Source organism: Myotis nattereri (genome assembly GCF_964212035.1).
Source record: "Myotis nattereri genome assembly, chromosome: 5".
Classification (NCBI taxonomy): domain Eukaryota; kingdom Metazoa; phylum Chordata; class Mammalia; order Chiroptera; family Vespertilionidae; genus Myotis; species Myotis nattereri.
The window spans coordinates 5601144-5621577 of record NC_138080.1 but is presented as its reverse complement, the minus strand read 5'-3'; the positions used below and the strand labels follow the sequence as shown (position 1 = coordinate 5621577).

General features: G+C 47.2%; 1 protein-coding gene across 3 annotated transcripts in view; it reads right to left on the bottom strand.

The window, feature by feature from the left end:
• Positions 1-20434, bottom strand: part of RNF130 (ring finger protein 130) — a 142382-nt gene that overhangs the window by 26132 nt on the left and 95816 nt on the right. For 2 of the 3 annotated variants that reach the window (XM_081091929.1, XM_081091930.1), the window contains exons 4-7: positions 20222-20293; positions 15447-15529; positions 5833-5929; positions 3402-3606 (exon numbers count right to left, since the gene is read on the bottom strand). In XM_081091929.1, the coding sequence (XP_080948055.1) occupies positions 3402-3606; positions 5833-5929; positions 15447-15529; positions 20222-20293 (457 nt within the window). Of the gene's footprint in view, positions 1-238; positions 333-3401; positions 3607-5832; positions 5930-15446; positions 15530-20221; positions 20294-20434 lie in introns of all 3 variants that reach the window. The other variant, XM_081091928.1, reaches the window with a different exon arrangement.

Sequence of the window (20434 nt, the reverse complement as noted above, 5' to 3'; positions counted from 1 at the left end):
TCTAAACTTGTGGCTAAGGAGAAGCCCTGGATCTTTTCTCAAGTGAGCTACTGTGGCTGAGCGAGGTGAACTCCCAATCTGAGTGACTGTTCCTGAAATAAATGGTTTTGCTAGGTGTGATCCCATCAGAATCAGTATGAAACGGGTGAAAGCCAATTCTCACCATCTTTATTAAAGTTTCTCTACATATTTTCCTGGGATCTGGCACATGCAATCCAAAAAACAATTTGTTACTTACTCATTAGCATTCAAGCTAGCTGTGGCTCTGATGATCATGTAGCAGAGTGTGAGGGCACTGAGGAGGCCAAAACTGGCAATAATAAACCATTCTTCTGTTGACAAAGGAAAGGGAGGAAATCACTCTGGGGAGAAGGCTTAAGTCAAATCGATGTCAACATTTCCCTCAAAAGCAACGACGCAGACGTCAACGGAGGTGTGAGCCCAGACTGGCTCAAGGAAGTGAAGCAGGAGGAGGTTTGCCAGAGAGCTACTAACTGGAGAAGGTTAGTGGAAGGAGTGGTGAAAGCTGCAAGGGAGAGAGGAAAGCATGGCCCAAATATTTCTTCCAGTTCAGGTCCTGAGGTCTGTGAGGAGTGTGGCCATCAAAAACTGTAGTGAAAATACGTATATAAAATTGCACATGGATGTCGATTTTTTCACTTGTCAAATTAAGTGACAGTAAAGTGGACTAGCCATACATGAGACCTTTCCTTCTTCGTTCTGTCACGTCTGCACGGTTATGTCATTCATTCTTGGAGAATGGCTTAGAAACATGGAATGGTGGCTCCCAAGGGTCTCGTGGGCAGTCCGCAGGCTGGCCTTCCACGGCATTCACTTCCACCTTCTTTTCTCTTATGCGAGGGTCACTCAGAGTCTTTACTTAAAAAGCACATGCTATTGGCGTCTCCCAACGAGGACTGCCCTCCCAGCCCCAGCGCTGGAAGCAGCCCTGGCTGGTCTGGCTCTGTCAAGCTTTAGGAAGAAGGTAGGTGACTCACAAGACACCTGGCTCATCACAGAGTTGAAAGCCTCTGGCACACAGAACTCTAAGGATTTTTATCTAGTCTCACTCTAGGTCCAGGAAGTCAGTTTATATTTTCCCTAACTTTTCAACGTCTGTATTGCAAATTTCCAAATACAATATTTACTGAGAATCTTGAAAATAACCTGAGAATCAATCTGACGTCCTAAAAGTCTGAACTCTCAAATGTCTGCTACAGTATACACTGACTAGGGCTGGCTTACCAAAGTGTCACACAGTAAAATTCCTACATGTCTGCATTAAGGCAGAGAGAAGAGATTCCTGCTTGAAATGACAGCTGTTTATATGCAAAAGCTGTGTGCAACTTGTGTGTTTCTTAATTTGGTTTTCATGAATCCTACAACTTTGCAAAACAGTGTGTGCAATTCTAGAAATTTTCTAGAAGAAGGTGATTCTACTTTCATTGGATTTTAAAAGTAGTGATCTTTAATTCTCTGCCCACCTTGGTTTATATTATTAAAAGACTTGGCAAAGTCATTCTTTTTAAATAACAATGCAGCCACTGCTCCTTGGATTATCGATTTCTCATTAGAGTGAATTTATGAGTTTTTAAGTCAAAATAAACATTCAAGGACCCATACAAAATGCACCATTTTACACGCATATATTTTAAGTTAGGAAAAATGTATAATGGCATTTAAAAAAATTAAGAGATGATTGGTCATCAGTATCAAGAAGCGCAACACAGCATTTTAATTTTTTTCTACCTACAGACTTTTATACAAGGTAAGGAGACTAACTTTTAGAACTTCAATGATTTCTGAGTGTACCACCCATATATGTGTGGGCTGTCAGTGATAAAAACTAGTAATCAAAAGGAAATAAACACCTATATCATAACAATACTGATGGGCTCAGGGGTGTTTTAGCAAAGGGTTTACTGCAGCCGGGGTCTCGTCACCTCTGACCTCCAGGGTGTATTAGCACAGTGCCTTGCACACAGTGGGTGCTGTCTGAATCACTGTAGTTGCTATGGTGCTACAGAGTTTTGAGGGAAAATAGAGGCAGCTGTGGCGTGATTTAACCACATGAATTTTATTTATTAACATGCATAAAATCTTCTCACGGTGATTAATTGGATGAATGAAGTAGTATCTTTTATCATCAAAATAGACGATTTTGAAAGGACATTTCTACATAAAATATAACAGAATAATCAGCACTTAATGTTGTAGTAGGTGCTCAATAAGTGTTGATCAATGAAGGGCCTACAAAAACTCATTAACAAACACACAACTTTTTACTACTTGATCAATTAAAAAAATCTAGAGCATAAAACCTAAATACCAACAGAGAAAAATATGAAGTGCTATTAAAATAAATCACTTGGAAATGGTCAGAAATGAGTCAAACCATATGGAAGACTAGTTTTACTTATTGTATAACTGAATGAAGTCTCCTTGAGTTTAGACAAATGATAGAATAAAACCTGGCAAATCATTTTCTAATAACTTCTGGTTGCTGAGAAACATATATACATTAATTGAACAGTCCACACAAGTCTCACTATGTGAAGGGGAAAATATTTCTTAACAGCTTTACTATTGCACTGACTCTGAGTTAAGCGGAGTCTCATTAGGTTTAGGGCTTGAAGCTAGAGGCAAGCAATAGCACATTCTGGAAAAGGCAGCATCAGAGTGGTGATGAGATGGGATGACGAGTTGTTAGATGAAAATAACAAGGAAAGAACAGAACTGAAGAAACAGCGGACTGGCTACGGTGAATGTCCACAAGGCCGCATGCACGCCCACCAGCCACTCATACGGACTTAGGCCTGGCCACCCAAACACTGGGCTGCTTCTCTTCCGTCCATGGTTCGGCACTGGCGATGCTCACAACACGCCCCAGAGCATTTAAGGCAGATCCCCTCTGGCTCTTCTCCCGCCGTGTGTACAATTATACCAAGAGGCGAGCCCGAAACACCGAACTCCACACAGAATGCGAGATACAGTGAGCAGCGACAGGCCACCTCAGCTAACCCTGAAGTCCAGATTCTGGGTTAGCTTCTCAGGAGGCTGTGCAGCCTGGGAACCAGTGCTCAGTCACACCCTCCCCCATGCTGCAGGGCCTTCTGAAATGCCTGTCTGCATCACATCATTTCAAAACATGTTTCTTAAACAGCTACTGAGACAAACCTCTGAACAACTACTGGTCAGGGCAGCTCGTCATTTAATTCCACACAGACACACAAGCCCCTTTCATAAAGCAAGTTTCTTATCTCCAACAGCTGTTTTAACAAAAGTACCCATCGGCTACAGATGAAGTCACTGTCCCGTGACTCACTCAACTCTCCTCCGGACTGTCAACACACCAAACGGCAGCAGAAGTCTGCTGCTCGCCGGGCACAGGGCCCACTTACTTGTCACTGCAATGTTGATCTCTCCCGTCCTCGGCGTGAGCTCCCCGTCCTGGGGAAGCGGCGAGATCCCCGACGTGCGAAGAGGCTCGAGGCCGAGGGCGTTGTCGTTGGCGAGATCAGCGAGGGCTGACCTCCGGTTCACGGCCTGGGTCCTGGTGAGCCTTTCCATGTCGAGCACTACGTTATCAGTGCAGGGCAAATTTGGCTGCAAAATATTTCCAGGTTAAAAGGACTTGTAAGAATAACCATTTCTAAAGGTTTGACACTGTGTTGAAATGACTTCACCAAGTTTTTTCCACAGGATTTCCTCTCATTTTTCTCCCCATCTACCTTTTCCACTACCTTTTCCCAAGAGGTTTTCTTTAAAATAAAAAGGTAAAAAAAAAAAAAAAAAAAAAGAAACAGGTAATTTCCTCCCAAAAAAGGTACTAAGGAAAATCCATTGCAGAACTGAGAAAACTGGATTACTTCACGTTTATAAAAATATGACAACCTTGTGGATGCAGCTCAGAGGCAGAGCACATCTATATAAAAGCGTAAGCGACTGTTATGACTGAACAACCGGTCGCTATGCACACACTGACCACCAGGGGGCAGATGCTCAACGCAGAAGCTGCCCCCTGGTGGTCAGTGCGCTCCCACAGCCAACCTCTTGTGGCCAGCCAACCACTGCCCACAGTCCACCACCACCCCCCCCCCCCGCCCCCCGCCCCATGCATGAATTCCTGCACTGGGCCTCTAGTCTTAGCATAAAGCTGACCAATAGTCAAGGGTGTAACTTTGGTTCAATGCTCAAGGACAGCAGATAACATACAACACCCCTTCATCCTAGTAACTTCTCTGTAATGCCCCATTTATCTAGTCGTCAGTTTTTAAATATCTTCCTCCTTTAAACACAAGTAAAGCTTAAAACCAAGAGCAGGTAATGCTGAAAAGACTTTTGAATTGTAAGAAAATGGTTTCAAAACCTCAGCGTCTAATCCTGGAGAGGCACAGAGCTGCCTTGGGGCCAAAGCTTACCAACTGACAAGTGGATATACAAGTCTTCTGATTTCACAATATGGATGTTTGGTTTCCCTAGCAACCTTCATCCTTTTAGCCAACAGCAGATAGCATATTAGAAGCAGGGTTGGGAATGGTGGCGGAGAGCAGCTTATCAACAGAGAAGTGACAGCAAACCACACCTAACACAAATAGCTTCCTAGGCAAAATAATTTCGTTCTACATCAGCCCAAAGCCCAACTGTGTAATCACTGGTGCTTATAATGACAGTTAGGTTTATTATTATTATTATTATTTTTAACATACAAGGAACCATGGTGGCTTGTAATACATTTTAGAAGAATTTTCATTAAAACGGAGGAAAAGTATTAACAGTTGAAATAGGATTAAAAACAAAACAAAAAACCACCAAGGAGGCTGGAGGCAACAAAAGAGGCCAAGCTAGTATTCTCCAGTGTCTTCCACATGCAGACACGACGGCAGCTCTATGTTACACCCCACAAACGGGGCAGACTTTGTCCCTCAAGGGACATTTGGCAATGTCTGGAGACATTTCTATAGTGTGACCAGGAGGCCATGCTCCTGGCATTTAGCCGAGGCCAGCGACCCTGCGAGGCAGTCCGAGCGTCCACGGTGCTGAAAACCCTGTTCAGCTACGTCAGTGAGCTCTGAAGAGAGGCTAAACGGGGAGGAATGTCCCTCTAGGGCTGCACCTGAACTGTCACCTGAGAGCGTATGTCAAACAGGAATGCTTAGGCCTGCTCTGGGCTGCCAAGCTAAAATGGGGATTCGTCTGTTGGGTCAAACTAAACTTTTCATTCATAAGGAGATTATCCATTCACTCTTTTTTTTGGAGACAAGAGAGTATTTTTTTTTTTTTTTTTTTTGTCTAAAAAGCAATAATCCTGGATATATACCTCTCTTAATGAAGGAACTGTAACTGTAGGAAGTCTCGGGGGTCCTCGCAGCTCAGCGCCCACTCGCCCCGCCAGAGCTGAAGTGCTCTTTGTGCCCCGACCAACGCCACTGCGGGGGTCAAGGTTCGCCCAGGGCTGCCACCGCCCACCTTCGCTGCTGCCACTTACCAACACCCAGGAGAACAAAGCCAAATTCAAGAGGAAGGAACAGAAGTGATGACACAGTTTTATGTTATGCTGAACGCAGGAAAAATTGCTACTGGAATGAAGCCCATCTACATTCTGTTCCTTTTTCCAGTTCTTCCCCACACGCCCACCACCCGACAGGCGCCCTTGGGGGCCAGCACAGCGCCTGCCCTTCTCTGTGGGAGTTCCCCGAGATGGGCTGGGAGAAAGGCGCGGTCGGACACCACACCTGGCAAAGGAGCCAGTGTCTTCTCGTGAGAGGTAACTGTCCACTTGTGCTGTTCAGTTACACTGAGAGATGATACTTCACAAAACAGGCAACATACCACAATTCCCAGGGCCTTCAAAATGTTCAGTTTGCACATAGGACAGGTACAGTGTTCACTAAGCCAGGGATCCACGCAGGACTTGTGGAAAACATGCCTATAAGAAAATGGAGAATTGCATCAGAAATTATACACTGAAAAACTATTAGGTCCAAGTGCAAAGGAACTGTATTAACATAGCTGACAGAAAAGCTCCTGAGTCCAATCCTATCTAATAATAGAGAAACATGGTAATTAGATGTACCTCCGCTACCCTTCCCATTGGCTAACCAGGGCGATATGCAAATTAACTGCCAACCAAGATGGCGGCCGGCAGCCAGGCAGCTTAAAGCGAACAGGAGGCTTGCTTGCTTCAGTGACGGAGGAAGCCAACGTTCCCCGCCTGCCGCTGCCAGCCTCTGAGCTTGCAGTTTAAGAAACATTGTAACAAATATAGAAGCTAAACAAACCCCCAGAAAACCTGCTTTCAGCCAGCCGGGCCTCAGAGCTGGAGTTGAAACAGTGTTTCGATTATAGAACCCAAACAAACCAGATACCTGCTTTCAGCAGCCAAGGTCTCAGAGCTAGAACTGAGCCTCAGAGAGAAAGCCGGCTCTCAGTTCCAGTGACAGCCATAGAAGGTAAATAAATCCAAGAATAAAAAGAAAAAAGAAGAAGCCGAAACCGGTTTGGCTCAGTGGATAGAGCGTCAGCCTGCGGACTGAGGGGTCCCGGGTTTGATTCCGGTCAAGGGCATGTGCCTGGGTTGCGGGCATATCCCCAGTGGGAGATGTGCGGGAGGCAGCTGATCGATGTTTCGCTCTCATCGATGTTTCTAACTCTCTATCTCTCTCCCTTCCTCTCTGTAAAAAATCAATAAAATATATTTAAAAAAAAAAAAAAGAAAAAAGAAAAAAAGAAAAAAAGGAGAGGTTTGGAGCTTCAGTTGCCCGCCAGCCTGAAAACGGCCCTCAGCCCCTTACCCAGACTGGCAAGGCACCCCAGTGGGGACCCCCACCCTGAAGGGGGTGTGATCAGCTGGAAACAGCCATCATCCCCTCACCCAGGCTGGCCAGTCACCCCAGTGGCGACCCCCACCCTGAAGGGGGTGTGACCAGCTGCAAACAGCCATCATTCCCTCACCCAGGCTGGCCAGGCACCCCAGTGGGGACCCCCACCCTGAAGGGGGTGTGACCAGCTGCAAACAGCCATCATCCCCTCATCCAGGCTGGCCAGGCACCCAAGTGGGACCCCCACCCTGATCCAGGACACCCTTCAGGGCAAACCAGCCGGCCCCCACCCATGCACCAGGCCTCTATCCTATGTAGTAAAAGGGTAATATGCCTCCCGGCACCGGGATCAGCGGAGCCATGAGGCCTCCTGGCCCCTGGAGTAGCATGACAGGGGGCAGAGCCCAAACCCCCTGATCACCCAGCGGCTGTGTGTGACAGGGGGCGGGGCCACAACCTCCCTATCCTCCCTGCTCTGTTCATGACAGGGGAAGGTGCCCCAACCCCCTGATCGGCCCTGTTCTGTGCCTGATAGGGGGGAGTTCCCCAACCCCCTGATCAGCCCTGCTCTGTGTGTGACAGGGTGTGGTGCCCCAAGCCCCTCATAGGCCCTGCTCTGTGTGTGACGGGGTGGAGCCGCAACCTCCCCATCGGCCCTGCCCTGAGTGTGACAGGGGAGTGCCCCAACACCCTGATCGGCCCTGCTCTGTGGGTGACAGGGGGTGGCGCCCCAACCCCCAGATCCGCCCTGCTGTGTGTCACTGGGTACGGAGCCCCAACCCCCCTGATGGTCCCTGCTCTGTGCGTGACAGGGGGCAGCGCCCCAACCCCCTGATCAGCCCTGCTCTGTGCGTGACAGGGGGTGGTGCGGCAACCTCCCCATCTACCCTGCCTTGAGTGTGACAGTGGGCGGCGCCCCAACTCCCCAATCGGCCCTGCTCTGAGCCCGACCTGGGGCTGCACCTAGGGATTAGGCCTGCCCTCTGCCACCCGGGAGCGGGCCTAAGTCAGCATGTTGTTATCTCCTGAGGGGTCCCAGACTGTGAGAGGGCACAAGTGAGGCTGAGGGCCCCCCCCCACCCCCCGCCAGTGCACAAATTTTTGTGCACCGGGCCTCTAGTCTATATATATAAGCGCACTGGCAATTTAAAAATAAACGGTGACTCACACATGCGTGATACATATAAAGCTCTCGCTGGTGCCAATCTAGACAGAGTAGGAATATTACTACCTGAACCTGTTTTTGGACATGGTCAGTTATATGTTGCTTTCTCTCGAGTTCGAAGAGCATGTGACATTAAAGTTATAAATACTTCATCACAAGGGAAATTAGTCAAGCACTCTGAAAGTGTTTTTATTCTTAATGTGGTATACAGGGATATATTAGAATAAGTTTAATCAATTTATCATTGTTTTTATCAATGTTGTGTTTATGTCATGTTTTTGTTGTTTTTCTATCATGTTATTACTTATTAATCAATTTATATATTATTTTCATATGCATTTTACTAATTTTCTTTCATCTCTGACACTTCTACTATAGAGAAAGGGCGAATAGCGATATTAAAATATTTCTTCTAATTTCCTTTCAATGTGCACAAATCCGTACACCAGGCCACTAGTCTTATATATCGATAAGATTGTATAATGAGAATTGGTAAGTAGTATTTGGCTGTTTGGTCTTTTATTCCACCAAATTCCAAAAAAGATTTGAGGAAACTTAGGAGGAAATTAAGAATGAAGACAATGAATTACACTTTATAAACTGGTTATGTTTTCTATAACGGTTAAAGCAGAAAAGTAGAATTTCAAAAATATATTAAATAAAAGTTAAATGAAAAGAGTTCTCTGTACAATTATTAATTCATTTCACGGAACTCTGTTTAAATATCATTTAAACATTATTTAAAAAGACTTCTAAGCAACCTTATGCTAAATGGCTGCACAAGTCATAGGGTAGTTGGGACTATTTTTAGAGATGAACTGTATTTCAGATCAGATAACACTTAGCTAGCAGCTTCAGCTGTAATGTTAAAGGGAGAGAGCGGAGAGGTGATTCTCTCTTATTCAGGAGAACAGAAAGTCACGATCTGGTGACTGGAAATAAGTCAGCCACGGAGGGTTTTACGTTCCTAGAAAAGAACCTGTGTCCCTTGAAGGGAGAAAGACGTGAGGGAGCTACAGCAAACACTGTCCTCCTCAAGGCCCCCCGCGGCAGCTCTGAGGCTGAGACAGGCGTGCGAGCCGGGGGCCTGGCCACGCAAGACATTCCAGGTGCCTTTGGAGGAACTGGAATTTGAGTCTTGGGATAAGATGAAGACATTTTGAGAAAGATACCAAACTGAACCATGGTGTGTCTTTAAAACCTTGTTAATTTGCATCTGGCTTGTAGTTATATTCAGCTATTTAAAAACGCAGTTTTGACTTAGACAAGAGCTGTGAGAACTCTTGCCTCAATTGGGATTTGAAAGAACTATTTGTGCTGAGAGTTCAGCTGAACAACGCACACCCACCTCCTATTCCCAGGCGGTGGCCTTGCGTCCATTTTGTGGGTAAGAAGCTAGATCTTGAAGAATGAATTTATCAGTCTAACCTGAAGCCTGCAGAGGATGCACTGAACCAGAACCCAATGGTCCCTGAAGGCTCTCATTTAAATCTGAAGGTTTGTACTTAAGAGGTGGAAGTCACCAAACAGTAGCTGAGATCTAAACACAGGGTGTCCCCCCAAAACGTAAACACACTTTGGATCGTTATTGATTCCCATGCTTCATCCTTTTCAGATTTAACCCACTGGAATTAACAACGATTCAAAGTGTGCATGCATTTTTGGGGACGCCCTGTACGTGTGGTATTCACAAGGCATCATGCCCGCTTCTTGCTCCTCGCATCTTCGTCCGTGCGCTCCCAGAGGGAGGCGAAGGCCTGAGCGCAGGCACCCTGAGGGCGTGCTCGTGCTCGGAGTGGGGACTACCCCATAGCTGATAACTGTGCCCTGCTGGCTGCAGTCCAACCAAGACCAGAGCTAGGCTTTCAATCCTTTTAGGGGGTAGAGACCCCTTTAGGTTTGACATAAATGACAGATCCTCCCCTTACAAGGGGGCATCTGCCTCATACCTGGCCTAGGTTTCTGGGAGGACCATGGACATTGAGGGCTTGGTTAGTGCTGGGGGTGGGGGTGGGGTGGGGGAGGTGGGAGGTGCTCTAGGCCAGTCCTATGTAGGGTGGACAATGGGCTTTGGCCGGGTGACAGGTGATCTCTGACAGGTCACTCTGGTCCAGGGATGGGTGGGCAGCTGACTTTGAGCAGATGTTTGTGGGGACCTCAGTTTAAACAAGCAGCAGTGGCCTGGGGGGTCTGCAATGGTTTGGCTCTGGCCTCCCACTCTCGCTAGCATTTTTGCTTTCCCCGTTTTTGTCCTGCCTTTCTTTTCTATTTCTGGCTATTCAGGAAGAACAAAACGGCATCCTCCCATATTTAATTTTTAAAGCTGTAAGAGCTGAGTATTTCCTGCTCATCTCTTCCTTTAAACCAGCGGTTCTCAACCTGTGGGTCGCGACCCCTCTGGCGGTCGAACGACCCTTTCACAGGGGTCGCCTAAGACCATCCTGCATATCAAATATTTACATGACGACTCATAACAGTAGCAACATTACAGTTATGAAGCAGCAACGACAATAATTTTATGGTTGGGTCACAACATGAGGAACTGTATTTAAAGGGCCAGAAGGTTGAGAACCACTGCTAAACCTTAGTTACAGATTTCTCTTCTATTGGGTTTGTTGATTGAAGAGAAAGTGTTGGCCCTGCTATGGGGCAGCCTAATGAAGGACAACAAAGACTACCTGGCTCTCAAGGTACAAACTGAGAGCGCCCTCCTTCCTTAGATAAGTCAAAATCCAGAAGGAATATTCTCTTTAAAAAGTCCCCAACCTTTTCCTTGTGACGTCCGTCCACCCATGGCTTTCCCAGCCCCCACCCCCACCCGTCAGCGAGCTGCGCTCCCGCCTCCCCTGACCCACAGCACACCCCTCTCTTTTCTCTTCTGAAAATAAACCCAGCAGTCTTCCTCTTCCCCCGCTGGCCCTTCTGACACAGCCAGTCCCTCTCCTGGCGCCACCAGCATTCTCTTCCCCCTCCGCTCTCTCTCCTCAGCTCTACTGTTTCACAAGCTCCGCTGGGCTGTTCCCTCCCTCCGGGCAGAGCCCTGCGAGTCTGACCTGGGCAGCTGCCCTTTCCGACTCCCGGCTGTCTCTTCTGGAAGCCGGGTGGGGGGTGAGGGGTGGGGTGGGGAGGAGGGGGGCTGTTGGAAGCAGTACGTGAAACACTGTACACATGGCATACTTAGAGCAGCATCAAGGACGTGCTAGTGAAAGGTGTTACCAAACACACACTCAGGGAAAATAACATGAATGTTTCACACGGTATCACAATCAATGGGCAGGGCGCCTGAGCATGCCTGGCACCAGAGTGACCCTGGCCAGCTTGCGGGTGGCCGCAAGCATCCAGACACCTCAGGGGGGACACCTGGGGCCAGTCTGACCTTGCAAAGGAGCCCCTTCCCAGGTTACAATAGACTCGATAAAAGAATAAAACAATAAAAATACACACAAAAGCAGAGAAGGGCCCTACAGGGTCAGGGCGGAGTGGCGTCCTGGGCTGGGAAGCGGGTGAGTTCAGGACAGGGACATGGGAAAAGGACAAGCAGATCAGACTCCAGCGCAGGCCTTTATTCCTGTACGGCGGATGCTTTGGGATCCAGAATGCGAAACGCATGGCACATGAAGGGAACGGCACCCACAGTCCTGGGATAGCGCCCCCCTTCCCCACCCCCCGCTGCTAACTAGAGTGAGCAGAACGCTGGGGTGGGTGGAGTCTACAGGGAAGGCGACTTGCTTTCACAGCTCTGCAGCCTCTCGGTGCCGTGCAAGAACCTGGCAAATATAAAAGGATCCAGGATTATTCAAGGTCAGAGACAAGCACTTGCCCCGCTGGGACTGGCAGCAGACACTGTGGTAAGAAGGCCGCCCTCTGAGGCGGGGCAGCACAGGGCCAGCAGCCAGATGCCTGACCCATTTCAGCCCTTAAGGTGGCATCTCAGGCCTATGTTCACCCACAGGCAGCACTCTGCTTATGGAGAGTATTTTTATCTTATGAAAAATGTGGCTGACCTTTAAATAAAAGGTCTAAGGTGACTTTTTCAGCTTCTAAGGCAAGTTGGCTAACATCCAAAGGATGATCAGCTGCCGTCAACTGACACAGCAGCAGGTCCCAAAGCAACACCAACACCGTGTCCACAGAACAGTAACCTGGCAGAAGGTGGGAAGCAAAGGCCATGCACAAGCCAGCAACCCAGAGGCGTGCTCTCGAGAGCGGAGTCAGTTCAGGCTCCACACAGGCTTGTTAGCCCTGGGGACAGACAGACACAGAAGCACTGGGCTTTCCCTCTCCCCTCTTGGGGACAGCCAGTGCAGAGCCTGCAGGGGTGTCTGGAGGTGGGTGTGAGAGCTGTGAGGACGAGCAGGAGGGCCTGAAAGCTGATGAGCAGATGGAGGGAGCGGTCAGAGCAGCCCACGGGGAGGGCAGGGGGCACACAGGCCGTCAGAAGACAGGACAGGGGTGCTGTGCGGGTGGTGTGGGGCGAGTGCTGTGGTGTGGGTGCTGTAGGGCGGGTGCTGTAGGGCGGGTGGTGTGGGGCGGGTGGTGTGGGGCGGGTGCCGTGGGGCGGGTGGTGTGGGGCGGGTGGTGTGGTGTGGGTGCTGTAGGGCGGGTGCTGTAGGGCGGGTGGTGTGGAGCGGGTGGTGTGGGGCGGGTGCCGTGGGGCGGGTGCCGTGGGGCGGGTGCTGTGGCGGCCGGGTCAGGAAGCAGTTTCAACTATTAGCCAGTGTTTTCTCTGAGGTTGATGGTGAGGGTGTCTGCCGACAGTGAGGAATAAGGGAACAAGGGCAGGTGTTTAAGGAGAACAAATACAGCCAGAAGCGCCCTGTGAGGACCGGCGAGCCGACCAGGGGAAGGGCTCGGCGGCACCGGAGGCAAGAGGAACCAGAGCTGCCTGGCAGCAAGAGCGAAAAGCAGCGGCAGCAGTCATACCTCTACGCGGTGCCAGAGACCGGAGACCCGAGAGGAAGGGCAGGGGGCCTGCCCAGGCAGAGGGCGCAGTGAGCAGCAGTACCAGAGCTCAGGTGAAGGTGCGTGAGGGGATCTATGAAAGGAGGAGGCTGGAGAAGACCATAGTAAAAACGAGTACGTGTGCAGCCATGCTCTAGGCCGGTCTCCACTGGACACACCCAGAATGGTTACAGTTATGTGCGGGGCTGAGGGTGTGGGGTGTGGGGGGGGAGTGCTCCTGGCATCTACGGGCTGGAGCCAGGGATCCTGCTAAATACCCTGCAGGGCACAGAACACCTGCCGCCCCCAGCCCGTCACCATGCCAAGGCTGAGAAACCCGGCTCCAGGCCAGAGGCTGTCACCTGGGTCCCACAGCATGTCTCAGTGCGGCTGATTTGTATAAACCCCAGAGCCGTGCATCGTTGCCATCTCAGTGAGGTGACATGCTTTGCTGAGCAGGGTGTGTGGTGTAGCTTAGAGAAAGCTACGACTGAAGACGTAAGTGTAACAAACAACCTGCTCCAATGCAGAAAGGGCAGCGCAGAAGTGAGCGGTGCCCTAGCTATGGGTGTAAAGAAATGCTGTCAAGTTTGCCAAAATTCTGATACTCAAAAACAGAGCATGGCCCTGGCCGGTGTGTTCAGTGGTTAGGGCGTTGGCCTGTACACCTGGAGGGTTGTGGGTTTGATTCCCGGTCAAGCTCAGTTGTAGGTTCAACCCCCAGCCCCGGTTGGGGCACGTGCAGGAGGCAATCAATTGATGCCTCTCTCTCACATTGATGTCCTCTCTCTCTCCCCTCTCCTCCCTTCCCTTTTACTCTCTCTAAAAATCAATGGAAAAAATATCTTCGAGGGAGGATTAACCAAAATAAATAAATAAAAAAAAAAAGCAGGGAGCAGCTGACCATCTTTATCACGTATCCTACCGACCTTTTCCTGATTGGTATTTGCTTTCACCCCATGCTTTAGGCTGTAAATGACTACATAGAACAGAATACTGGAAATGCAACTCACATTTAATTTTATAGATTTATCTTCATATGTAAAGTAGGTATTCTTAAGTTCCATGATCTTTTAAAACAGATATTTCTAGGCTCAAAATAGGACACTTTGTGAATAAGTAAAATAATACCAGTAATTCATGGAGAAAACGCTTATTCATTATTTCATTCATTCCCATCTGGCATTATCAGAGGCGTGGGGTTGTGGGGATGTGTTATAAATCAAGGGAGAAGGAAGAGAAAAAAATCTTTGATTTTAGGCTTCTCAATAGGTACTTCCCTATTCTTCCAATCAATAGTTGGACAGTGTTGCCCTAACCGGTTTGGCTCAGTGGATAGAGCGTCGGCCTACAGACTCAAAGGTCCCAGGTTCGATTCTGGTCAAGGGCATGTACCTTGGTTGTGGGCACATACCCAGTAGGGGGTGTGCAGGAGGCAGCTGGTCGATGTTTCTCTCTCATCGATGTTTCTAACTCTCTATCCCTCACCCTTCCTCTGTAAAAAATCAATAAAATATATTAAAAACAAAACAAAACAAAACAATAGTTTCACATTCCCAGGTATGGGGAGCACCATGCAGGGACTGGCACGCTAACAGAGGACGTGCTCCTGTCAGGCACCGAAGTGCAGGCGCACGCCTCCTTCTGAGACAGGTCTGGCCCTGTGCCAGGGGCCCAGCATTGAGCAGACCTCCGTAGCTGCTCTGCCATTCCTTCTTTTTAAAAAAATATATTTTTATTGATTTCAAAAGGAAGGGAGAGGGAGAGAGAGATAGGAACATCAATTATGAAAAAGAATCATTCATCAGCTGTCTTCTGCATGTCCCCTTACCGGGGATTGAGCCTGCAACCCGGGCATGTGCCCTGACCAAGAATTAAACCCTGACCTCCTGGTTCACAGGTCAACGCTCAACCACTAAGCCACACTGGCTAGGCAGCTCAGCCATTTCTGAATAGCATGGCATTGGCAGGTACTGTTGGCTTCACTGCCCTCCACGGGGAGAAAACACTGACCCCTTACAGGAGACTGGAAACGTGACCTGCACAGAGCAAAGCACCTGACCCGGGGACGGCATGCAGCGCCCACCCAGCTCCCACTCTGCATGACCAGGCTCAGAAAAGGACAACCGCGGTCCCTAGGCTCTGGCACCCCGCCCACTGCTGAGGCATTATCACAGGGACTAGGGGCGTGCAATGATTCAAGGAGAGGAATGGTGGCTCGTTTTGAAACCCACAGAATTCACAGAATTAAATATTTTTGACCTTCATGCTCTCTAGCCTACAGAAGTGGCCAGAGGTCGTGCCCTTGTGTTTCTCATAACCAGAGAAACCTTGTGCAATCAGCTCTGGCGGCCAGCACGGCTCGCCCTGACTGCAGCTCCAGGTCCAGCTCCAGCTCCGTGCAGGTGGAGCTGCAGGAAAGCCCGGCTCAGGCGGCTCGGAAAGCAGCCCCTCCCCACTCTGAGGGAGATATACACGCCACCACCAGTGTTTCTTTTAAACCGAGGAGGCTGACATACTTGCAGGGGAGAACCCGGACAACATCATTCTGCTTATAGCTCTCTATGCAGACGGCACAGTGATCGAAGTCTGGGTCTGTTTCCTGAAACGCAAAGCATAGGAACCAAAGTCACACGCTGCAGTGAACAATGTATAAACGAAGAGAAGCAATTCAGACAAGAACCTCCCTGTGGCAACTCGAGGAAACGAGTGATTATAAAGTGAAAGGTTATAAAAACAATTTAATGTTTCTATTTGCTTAACTGGATCAACCCAAATTATATCTAAACCAGCCTACTTTGTCTTTATACTATGTTGTAACAATTCATACTAATTCTGTTTGTGTAATATCTTAGAAGTCAGAATTCCAATTTCCCCCCTACAACACATCTGTGCACTGTATTGTGTTCATCACCCCGTCAAGTCTCTGTCCTTCACTGTTTACCCCCCAGACCCTCTTCTATGCCCCCTTCGCCCTCTGAATTCTAATTTCTTTTAAGATTCAAATGAGCTGTTACCCTGACCATTTTCCTATCTCCTTCCCCAGTCCCGCTGCATCCTATTCAGGTCTAGGAGGTGCCACTGCACACCAGGAGTCGCCTGTGGCTAAGTGCAGGCAGAGAAGACGACGAGCCCCCAGACGCTGGCTCTCCAGAAGGCCGCCCCAAGGATGGTCGCAGACTTGGGGTAGAAAACTCATGGGCTCCCCTTGATACTGGATCTTTTCCAGACTCAGGCAGACTCAGCCAGGTACTGGGTCATCCAGAACAACGGATGTCCCTCCTTCTCTGGTTTGGGGACAGGTTTCCCTGATTTGTCATTAAACAGAGCATTTCCAAGAACCTAAGCCAGGAAAGGTGACACTGTTGTGTCACCACCACGTGGGCTGGAACTCAGGGGTGAACTCGTGGCAGGTCTAGAAGACACACACTGAGAAGAGGTGTTGGTTCTAGCGAGGAAGGAGTGCTTTGTGCTGGCCTGAGCAACGAGGCAGGATGAAATGAATGTGGCAGCTGAAGACCAGGCCAAGAGAGCGCCCAGGTGACTGCAGCTGTTATCATGCTGCTTACATTTTCTGCAAGTGCCTTTACTCTTTTCTTTCCCGAGTGTACAGTAAAGTTTACTGACAACGTCTCCACTTTCAGGAGCTGTGTCATGAAAAATCAAATGTGGTGGTGTGAAGGCAATAGGAATAAAAGGGAGTCCAGGCAACACAGTGGTAAAACCGACATATGACAATAGCTGAATGATCCTTCCAGAGCTCTTTGCTAAAACATGAGAGTGGGTGCAGGGCAGAAGGTGATTTGACTCTATACTTCCGAAGATGTAATTTTTTTCATTCTAGATAACCGTGACTGTACGGGATCAGGGTCTAAGTTTAAGTTGCTGTCCTGTCCTCATGGAGCAGAAGCAGGGCTGTTAACTGAGACTCCCCTGAAATCTGGACCCCTAGGTTTCCATGTAATGTTAAAGAAATAAAACACGAAGGAGAGCTGGCGAAGTCTGAGAAAGCACAGCCAAAAACTGCAGGAGAAAGAGAGTTAGTTGATCTCTACAGAAACATTTCAGGCCAGAAGGGATTGGCAGGAAACATCCAAGTGATGAAAAGCAAGGACCTACAACTAAGACTGCTTTACCCAGCAAGGCTACCATTTAAAATTGAAGGAGAAAGAATAAGAAACTTCTCAGAAAAGAAAAAGCTAAAGGAGTTTGTTATCACCAAACCAGTATTACAAGAAATGTTAAAGGGCCTGCTTTAAAAAGAAGAAAAACCAGAAGAATAAAAGAAAAATAAAATGGCAATAAATATGTACTTATCAACAATCACTTTAAATGTAAATGGCTTAAATGCTCCAAACAAAAAACAAAGGGTAGCTAAATGGATAAGAAAACAAGACCCATATATATGCTGTCTGTAAGAGACCCACCTCAGAACAACAGATACACATAGACTAAAAGTAAAGGGATGGAAAAAGATATTTTACGCAAATGGCAGGGGCAAAAAAAGCTGGAGTATCGATACTTATATCTGACAAAACAGACTTTAAAACAAAGGCTATAGTAAGATACAAAGAAGGTCACTATCTCTATTATAAAACCCCCGTGGCCGTGGCACCATCACGCCGTAACGACCAAACACCAAAGGCACCTGCTGAACGTCATATGATTTCCTCATGGGAACAAGGAAGTGTTGCTCTGTTCAATTCTCATCTTCCAATGGAGGCCAATTTAAGTGCTCCCGAGAAGGAACGGTTAGGGCAGGAAACTATTCTTATATCCATCCACAACTGTCTTCAAGGTGGGTGGGTCTGTGTGCACGGCGAGGCGCGCATGGGTGGGTGGGGACTTGACACTGTGTCCCACGGTGCGCCGGGTCGGGGTCTTGCGCGATTTTGCGCAGTGGGCCTCTAGTATAATGATAAAGGAAGCAATCCAACAAGAGGATATAACCCCTGTAAACATTTATGCACCAAAACATAGGAGCACTTAAATATATAAGGCAAATCATGATGGTCATAAAGAGAGAGATCAACAGCAATGCAGTCACAGCAGGAGATTTCAACACCCCACTGACATCAATGGATAAGTCTCCTGGACAGAAAATCCACAAGGAAACAGTGGCCTTAGATGACACACTAGATCAGATGGCTTTAATTGATATTTCCAGAGCATTTCACCCCAAAGCAGCAGAATATACATTCGTTTCAAGGGAACATGGAACATTTTCTAGGATAGACCACATACTAGGATACAAGCATCTTCTCTGACCATAATGGTATGAAACTAGAAATCAATCACACAAAAACCCTGAAAAACATACAAAGACATGAATGGGTTAACAGTGAGATCAAGGAAGAAATCAAAGATAACCCTGAAACAAATAAAAATGAGAACACAACAACCCCAAATCTGTGGACACAGAGAAAGCAGTCCTAAGAGGGAAATTGGTAGCATTACTGATCTATCTCAAGAAACAAGAACAATCTTGCCCTGGCTGGTGTGGCTTAATTGATTATCATCCCGTGTACTGAGAGATCTCCAGTTCGATTCCTGGTCAGAGCACACGGCCAGGTTGTGGTCTCATTCCCCAGTAGGGGTTGTGCAGAAGGCAGCCAATAGATGTTTCTCTTTTTCCCTCTCCCTTCCTCTCGCTCTCAAATCAATAAAAACATATATTAAAAAAAAGAGAAACAAGAAAAAGCTCAACTAAACAATCTAACTTTATACTTAAAGGAACTTGAAAAAGAACAAGAAATAAAGCTCAAAGTCAGTAGAAGGAAGGAAATAGTAAAGATCGGAGCAGAAATAAACAAAATAGGCTCTAAAAAAAAAATTCAGCCTGGCCAATGTGCTCAGTAGTTGAGCCTTGACCCAGAAACCAAGCAGTCACCGGTTTGATCCCCAGTGGGGTGCGTGCAAGAGGCAGTCAATGATTCTCTCTCATCATTGACGTTTCTACCTTTCTCTCTCTCTCCCTTCCTCTCTGAAATCAATAAAAATATATTTAAAAAAAATAGAAAAGATCAATGAAACAAAGAGTTAGTTCTTTGAAAAAAATAAACAAGGCTGATAAACGTTTAACCAGACTCATCAAGAAAAAAAGAGGAAAAAAAAAAAAAAAAGAGGACTCAAATAAATAAAATCAGAAATGAAAGGGAAGAGACAACTGACACCAAAGAAATACAAACGACTGTAAGAAAGTAAAGCTGTGGTACGTTCACAATAGAACACAACCTGGCTGTAAAAAAGAAGGAACTCTTACCCTTTGCAACAGAATAGATGGACATGGAGCATTATGCTAAGTGAAATAAGTCAGTCAGAGAAAGAAAAGTACTATATGATTTCACTCATGTGGAATCTAACGAACAAAATGAACTACAATAGACATTTTCATAGTAGAGAGCAGGCTGACAGCTTGTGGGTGGGTGAAGGGGTTGAGTAAAAGAGAAAAAAGAAACACGTATGGACACGGACAACAGAGAGGTGATTGCCAGGGGTGGGGCAGTGTTGGGGGTGATAGAGGAGGGTATAGGTGATAAATTGTGATGGACAGAGACTTGACTTGGGAGTGGTGAACACCCAATACAGTGTACAGATGATGTATTACAGACTTGTGCACCTGAAACCTGTATAATTTTGTTAACTAGTGCCATCCCAATAAATTCAATAAAAAAGAAAAGAAAAAAAGAAAGTAGAGCAAGACACATGTTCCTGGCTACTTAGTGCATAAACAGCTCCATCAGAGTTCTTCCCAAAAGGATGCTAGGTGTTGCAGAAGAAAATTTTGTTGAATACCCTAAGTAAGGTAACTGTAAGTCATCGGTAAGCTAATAACAGCAAGCGCATTTAAAGTCCAGGAAAGGTAGAGAACTACACGAGGGTCTCCAAATGGCAGGCATAGTGAGAATAAGATTTCAGCCCGGCCGGTGTGGCTCAGCAGTTGGTTGAATGTCGACCTATGAACCAGGAGGTCACAGTTCAGTTCCTGATCAGGGCACATGCCCAGGTTGTGGGCTTGATCCCGTGTGGGGCGTGCAGGAAGCAGCCCATCAAGGATTCTCATTATTGATGTTTCTATCTCTCTCTCCCTTCTTCTCTGAAATCAATAAAAAAAAATACATAAAAAAATGTTAAGATTTCAAAGAGAAGCTAGTTTAAAATAAAGCATTAGAGTATACTTGGAGAAAAATAATAGACTAACAAATGAGACACAATTGATATATTCTCTCCCACTAAATCAAAAGCAAATCTACGTTGTTGTTTTAATAGTGTTAAAGTTACTTCATTACTGTACCTTATCACCCTTCTTCACTGTTCTGGTTGTCAATTTGCTGATGGCTTTCTTGGCTGCATCTCCAAGACGACGCTATGGACATTGCAAAGAAAAGTAGACATTAAGTGCAAGATCTCTGAATAATGTTCTTTACTTTAAAATAATTAAATGTATAAAGTCCCTATCTACATCACTCTCCATGTCACAGCATATGAGAGGGCTCCAAAAGAGAAC